At 30.2% G+C, this 8,076-nt stretch overlaps 1 protein-coding gene across 1 annotated transcript in view; it reads left to right on the plus strand.

The window, feature by feature from the left end:
- The first annotated feature begins 4,223 nt into the window (after window positions 1-4,223).
- LOC119688737 (general transcriptional corepressor trfA-like) overlaps window positions 4,224-8,076 on the plus strand; it is an 11,521-nt gene continuing 7,668 nt past the window's right edge. Inside the window, exons 1-6 of the mRNA XM_038103406.1 lie at window positions 4,224-4,305; window positions 5,039-5,217; window positions 6,576-6,671; window positions 6,742-6,855; window positions 6,919-7,240; window positions 7,308-8,048. Of these exons, the coding sequence (XP_037959334.1) occupies window positions 4,224-4,305; window positions 5,039-5,217; window positions 6,576-6,671; window positions 6,742-6,855; window positions 6,919-7,240; window positions 7,308-8,048 (1,534 nt within the window). The remainder of the gene's footprint in view (window positions 4,306-5,038; window positions 5,218-6,575; window positions 6,672-6,741; window positions 6,856-6,918; window positions 7,241-7,307; window positions 8,049-8,076) is intronic.

An 8,076-nucleotide genomic window follows, 5' to 3' on the forward strand; every position in this document is an offset into this window, starting at 1 on the left:
TCAATGAGAGATACAGGAATTGATGAATTGTAACAGGAATTGATTTGTTAATCCTAATGGATTGCATTTTTTCAACTCATTTATATACATCACATTATTCCATTGACTTAACTAATGGAAGTACCCACTCATTGTCGAATACCACCTAGTATACGCTCCGTTGAATCTTCCTGGTATCTCAATTTTTACTTTAATGAAATCAAAAATACACTTACTTCTAAAAATACACTTACTCCCAACTTTTATGACTTTAGAGGATCGTAGAGAGTTCAAGAAAACTCTCACCTAATATTTTCATCAGATTCCCTATATATTTACTTAGTAAAAGCACAAAATTAAAAATTTATAATATATATATATATATAAAGCCCCATACTCAGTTATTCTTAGTGTGACTTAAAACTGTCCACAGATAAAATAGAGTAAAGGTGCCGATTCACCAACTCAGACATCTGAATATCAAGAATATTATACATACATTGTGACCGAAAAGTTTCCGGTCATAAATAAATAAAACGCAAAATTCTTAATCTTCATCAATATTTATTTTATCTCCTTCAAAATATGCTCCATTAGAAGCGATACACAAATGCCAACGTTTCTTCCAATCATCAAAACATTTTTTTTATAGGCGCTTTCCGGTATGGCTTTGAGTTCCCTCTGCGAATTCTGTTTTACGTCTTCTATGGATTCAAAACGCGTTCCTCTGAGTGGTAATTTGAGGTTGGGAAACAGGAAAAAGTCACACGGTGCAAGATCAGGTGAATACGGTGGCTGTTCGATGGTATTTATTGAATGTTTGGCCTTAAAATCGTTGATAATGTTGAACAAATTGAGGTGAATCGGAACAAGCCGGGCGTTGACACGTCGCATACACAAATTGTCCACCAAAATCAAACGAGCCATCTCACGACCGATGCCTAGCTCTCGTGCTATCTCTCTAACACTCACATGAGGATTTTTGAACACGATTTCCTTTGCCTTTTCAATGTTTTCGTCGGTGGTAGAGGTCGAAGGTCGTCCAGAACGCGGCATGTCTTCGACGGTCGTACGACAGTCCTGAAAGGCTTTGTACCACTCATAAACTTGAGTTTTCGATAAAACTGATTCCCCATAAGCCTTTTGTAGCATTCGCAACGATTCTGCACACGAAATTTCGTTCGAAAAACAAAATTTGATGCAAACTCTTTGTTCAATATTTTTTTCCATTGTTTTTTTCGCAACGCACTACTGAGGTGAACTGGTTTCAACAGCTGCCGTAAACGAACTGTCTGACAGATCGCGCTCATTTTTGGCATAGTAATTAAGGACAGTGCTGCCAAACTACGTAAACTTAAAATATCGAAAAATATACAGCGCGCGAATTTTAAATGAGAACTTCCGAAAACCTTTCGGTCACAATGTAAGAAATACAAAAACCTATTTGCTCGGCCATTTGTTCTAAACTTACTGTTTTAGATTTCGTTATGATCTTGTATGCACCGACGATTATAATCTTTTTACATTTTATTTTCAATAGACAGTTGGAGGGGCTGACATTCTGATACTAAATCTTTTGATGCTTTTCTTTTGATGGTAGTAATATTGACCTCAATATTCGTAGAATTTTTTATTTAGAACAAAAGTTACACAATATAAACTAATATGTTCTTTATCAACCTGAAAAAAATCTGTAGTTTTAATTCTCTCTGGGTGTCAGTAAAGTAGTTTCTTAGTTTTTGGGCTAATAAAAATAAATTTTGTGCAAGAACTTTATATGAATCTAAACAACGAATATAGAAATAAATGGAATTGATAGACTTAGACTATCATTGGTTTAATTCATACAAAATGGATACGCATTGATTGATTGTTTAATTTAATGGCGACAGAGCTTCCTCTTCTATTCAATTAACGCATAAACACTGTTTTGAAAATATGCGTGACAAACCCGATTCATAATCGTAGTATTAATAGTGGTCTTAAATATAACCTACGCAGTTGATAAAAAAAATTTTTGTTGCGTTCTAAATTTATCCTGTCTTTAAGGTTTATTAGTTCGTAAACTTACATAATGGAATGTCTCAATCTTGGCAAACAAAATGCTCAATAGTTACTTTTTTCTTTTCTTTCTTGGAGTTTCCGCACTTTTGATTGAATGGAATACCCAATTCTTAGGCATGGATGTCCACTGGCTAAAGGCCTCTCCGATCTGCCACCAGTTTTGTCACTTCTATCTCGACTGTGCCTAGGTCATATTAGTTTGGATTCACACTGCCCATTGTAGCTTTTTTAATTATAAATAAAAAATTTTGTGACAATATAAAAAAATTATTAAACTTATAAATAGAATGTAAAGACAATCACATTTCGTCAAAATTGAAGAAACTATCAACATAAATTTAAAGGTTTTTTGTTTATTATATATCATATTTTATTATTAACTCAGAGCTTTTATTATTTGAAGCTTTTCAATAATGTAATGCAATACACCTAAATTTGTGATTAAAAAAATTTTTACAAATAATGTGCAGATAATTTTGAAAAACGTGACTTATTTTACTGAACAATTACTCTTAATAACTACATTCCCTTCAATATAACATAAAATGGTTTTGTATACTGAAGGTAAGCGCAAAGTAATGTTTGGTTCAAAGAAAGACACATCATGTGTGTCACCATTTCGAAGGGTTTCGATTTTTGTCCATATACTATATATTTGAAGTCATAAAACTAAAATTGACTTAAAAAATGACTTATAAATAAATAAATATTAATTTTAAATATTACTTTGTCCTATGCCATATGACGAATTGAATCCAAATACTGGGTTTTTGTAACAAACACGTGATAAATACGAGTATAACAGATATAAGTGGTTAATATTTTTGTTCCAAAAAAAAAAATGATGTATTATGATATGATATTTTATATATATCTATGTATCTATATCTATATATTTATGAAATATGATAAAAATATGTTATATTATTCCAGATTTTATTTTAAACCATATATTAGACTAATCTACAGACTCATAAGTTACTCATAAATACTAGTGGCATTCCGTTTCAAATGAGAAGTGACTCATCACTGATAGTAAAATTACTTTTTAATAATCTTAGCTTTATTTTTATATAAAACTTTTATATAAAACAATGTTGTGTTTCTATATTTGTTTAATTGAGGGCTATGGTGTGGACTCGGCACATTTAAATTTATGTTACATTGAAGACATTTCATCTATTATTATTTTTCTGCTTTACAATCACAAACAAAATCATTACTTTTTATATTAAGCACAGTACTATTTTTCTACAGACACTTTTTTAAATCTAATTGCTTTCATTCTAGGCCAAATGTCCGTGATATGTTCACCACTGATAGTACAAATATGGAAGAACAGAGATAAATGTTTAATATTACTCTAAAAATTAAAGTCTTGGGATATGTTTGTAGTTAATCATTTATTTAAGATCATGTCTATACTTTCTTAACTCATCTACAGCGTTCTAGATTACTAAAAGATACTAGTGACAGACTGTTTTACATAAGATTTACTTATAGATACTTAAATTTTCAACTAATACTACTACTTAATTGATTTTTATAGCAAAACGATTTCAACAACAAGTTTTATTAGGCCTGTTGTATTACTTCCGGTCTATACTACATTAAGAATCTACATAAGCACTGAAATAATTACTTATGTTAAATGTATATAAAATATGGTAATATAATAGTTACTATTTTTTTTATAGGAAAGTGATTTTAATATCTTATTTAATTGGGACTATAGAAATATATTTCCAATCTATACTATTATACATAAATAATCTATATAGGCCCTAATGCGATTACTCTCTTAAATACGATTAGAATGTTAAATTAATAATAGTGAAGCTATTTTTTTTTTGGCGAAACATTTCTATAGTCTGGAAGTATTATAATTGTGAAGAAATTTCCGGTCTACAGTAATTGAAGAATCTGCATAGAAAGTGTAGAACCTATTTTTTTTTGGTTGTTTATAGCAAAGCGCTTCTACAATCCGGAATTATTGGGTCTATGAAGATATTTCCGGTCGGTAGTACATAAAGAATCTGCTATTATGAAACATCATACGCACGTTTACTGACGTTAACACCAAGAATGCCTCATCTTCAGGTGGTCGCTTCGTTCAGAAAGCAATAATAATTAATATATTATGTAAATAATAAAAGTGTTCAGATTGTGTAAGAAAAACAATGTCTTCTCGAAAACGCATTAAAAAACATGTACGCAGCAGTGTAAACGATGCAGTTCCGGAAGAAAGAGTAGAGCAATTTTGTAAGCAACGCTTGAATCATGAACTTGACTTCGAATGTTCTGAAGACACGCTTATCGCGAAATATTTTTTGCTAAATTCGTGTTTCGGCGTTCTTTCACCATTTGGTATTCTCTTCTTTACTATATTTTTTGTATTTTATTATTTTTATTAATTGTTATGTAGTAATGCATTTATATGTGAGAAAATAGTTTTTATTTTAATTGCTGCTCACAATTTTTTATAGGTGATAAAGTGAAGCATCCGCTGTTATATTATGCAAGTAGGTGAGTAGCTGCTCTTGTTTTTGGCAGAGTATCGACAACAATAAAAAACTATTAAAAGCTCACGGTATTAAGCGGAAATATGACAATCGAAACTGGCGACTCGAAGTGTTACAACCGCAAGTGAACTTCGGAAGCATATTTGGATTTAACGGAAGTCGCCATCTTAAATTTAATTTAAAAAAAGCAACCCTGCCTATCGAACATAAAAGTGAAGTGAATATAAATTATCCTTATACGGTATAAGGATTAAAAAGTTTATAATAAGCAAACAAGGAAAATATCTCTAAGTGTCCTTGAAAACTGAAAATTCAAGCTACTGTGCCAATAAATATTAAATGAATAACGAATTAAATTAATTAATATACGAAATTAATATTTAAATAGTGGAAAAGAAACAAAATCAAAAGCAAAATGTATTACATATTTAATAAGATAATAATTTTAATTGGATTTATCGCTTTAAATAAAGTACGGCTCACTGTAAGCCGATATATAGCGCAACCGATGTATTACCCTGGTCCATCTTATCATGGTCCGTCTTATCCGGGTCCATCTTATCCTGGACCATCTTATCAAGATACCTTATCACACCATACTGGTTATTATGGACCACAATATCGGCCAGCAATACCATATGAACCCTATCAGGTAAAAACATATAACAAAATAAAATTAATTTACCAATCTTATAGAAATAGCTTAAGCTCTGTTTACACTTTTCAAGTGTTATCATATCATCATTATCATATATAACATTGAAGTATAATATAATAATACGTTGACAAATATTTATGTCTCACATATAAACCTAATATCTTTTTTATAATAAATAACAGAATAATAGAATAACAAGTATTAAAATTACACAATACGAACTAATCAATAAATTAATATCTATCAGAACTGAGCTATTTCGTAGGGTCTAAGTCTTCTATGTAACGGATGACTGCTAGTTCTGTCTATAATAACATATGTCGATAGCTATTTAATACCTATCTGATACCTATCAACTAAACTAAGCGTTTTGCACATAACTTAATAAGTAACATCTTTCAATAAAGCTGAGTTTATTAGTTCAACTAGACAACACGAAAGCTTTATATATGTATTCATTTCTTTCTTTCAATTTAAATATTTTAAAAAATATGCTGAGTAAATATTATTATCTTTTTTTTCTACTTTTAAATATATTTTATTTTACTACACGTAAAAACATGATTGCGTTTTACATATGTATTGTGTTTCCGTCGATATTGACATCCATTTATCTCCGAATCATTTTGACAGTGGTCTCGCATTCAGACAATGTACTACTATCACAATACTGATATCTATGACATCAAAGTTAGTTTCCTCAACTTGCACCTCAAACCATTGTATCTTTAAATTTCAATATACATATAATAATGCATACACAAATAGAAGAACTTATATGGGTTATCTGACAAACTACATACTAATTGAAGATCTTTTTTCCAATGACATAATGTGGTATATGGTTTTAGTAGTTAATGTACTACTATCACAATCCTAATATCTATCTAAACTATGATATCAAAGTCAACTTCTTCAGATTGTATCTTAAACCATTGTATCTTTCCATTTTCATTCCATATATATTATAACACATGTAAAAATACAAGAACTTATATGTGAGTTATCTAAAACACTACATACTAATTTAAGTCCATTTTTTTAATAACATAATGTTGTATAAAGTATGTAGTATATGTATATTACGTTGAATACGTGTAACGTATTTATACTATATAATTACTTTATATAATTATATAAGTAATATATAATTTGTTATTTAATATAAAATTAATACAATATTTTACATTATTATATTATATTATAAATATTACAATTATATTTTATAATAATGTGTGTTTTAGTTTATGTTTATAGATAAACATTCTGATAGAAAAAAAGATTACTCTCAGTTTTAAAATAAAATTATTTTATTATCTTTATATATCTCTATACCATATATATCTTTTTAGCCCACGTTATTCTCACCGCCTGGTACAATTTACGATAGTAGGCGTGGTGTTGTGACAACATTTCCTGGCGGAGGAATACCACTTTTAGTTGACTATGTAAGTCGAAAGACAATGCATTTATAATACAAAAATATCATATTAATGTAAATAAAATGCTTTTTTCTAGAATAAACGTTGTCCAGGTAATTATCGTGGTACTCAATACCATCCTAACCGCCATCATTATTACTTCGTTTGTACAGACTACTGTGTTATATTTGGCAAATGTAATGGTATGGAGGTAAGTTCTAAAATTTACAATAGAGTTTTTTTCATCCCTATGTTAATTAAATTTTACGCCCAGGTTTTTAATAACTCGACTGGTCATTGTGGTAATCATCCAATGCAACACTATAAACCAAATTGCGTTACAGAAGGTCGTTTCCCTATTACCACAGATAAATCAATATATTACAGATGTAGTTATGATTTAACAGCGCGTGTATATTCCTGCCCACATGGTATGGTCTTCTCCAATAGTAGAAAAAAATGTGTACATAAAACTCAGACACCCATCGAAAATTATCCAAAACATGAACCGTCATTTTATTCACAATATCCACCAAGTTATTCAGACGATTCTACGGAAGATAGTGAATATCCAATTGAAAATTCTAATCCTTGCGGTAATAATTCTTAAAAATATATTTAATTTACAAAAATTCTTTAAATATAATTTGGTGTTAATTTTAGACAATTCTAATGAAAAAGAGAAACCATATAACTTACCTAGGACAAGCACAGAAAAACCAGCAGGGAAAGAAGCAATGTTTGTAAATAAAGCACAAACTGAATCAACTGCAACAACTATTAAGCCAAGTGAAACCACAAAAACGGCAAACAGCCCAAGCATTTTAAGTAAAGCCAGTATAGAAGAATTGACTACTGCTAAACCAAGTGAAAATATGACAACAACGGATAAACCGAGTGCTTTAAGTGAAGACGACGAAAAAGCAACTACCACTGGTACATCAAGTGAAAGAATAACAACAACGAATAAACCGAATAATTTAAGTGAAGACGACGAAGAAGCAACTACCACTGGTACATCAAGTGAAAGAATAACAACAACGAATAAACCGAATAATTTAAGTGAAGACGACGAAGAAGCAACTACCACTGGTACATCAAGTGAAAGAATAACAACAACGAATAAACCGAATAATTTAAGTGAAGACGACGAAGAAGCAACTACCACTGGTACATCAAGTGAAAGAATAACAACAACGAATAAACCGAATAATTTAAGTGAAGACGACGAAGAAGCAACTACCACTGGTACATCAAGTGAAAGAATAACAACAACGAATAAACCGAATAATTTAAGTGAAGACGACGAAGAAGCAACTACCACTGGTACATCAAGTGAAAGAATAACAACAACGAATAAACCGAATAATTTAAGTGAAGACGACGAAGAAGCAACTACCACTGGTACATCAAGTGAAAGAATAACAACAAC

This window comes from Teleopsis dalmanni, chromosome X (genome assembly GCF_002237135.1).
Source record: "Teleopsis dalmanni isolate 2A chromosome X, ASM223713v2, whole genome shotgun sequence".
Lineage (NCBI taxonomy): Eukaryota > Metazoa > Arthropoda > Insecta > Diptera > Diopsidae > Teleopsis > Teleopsis dalmanni.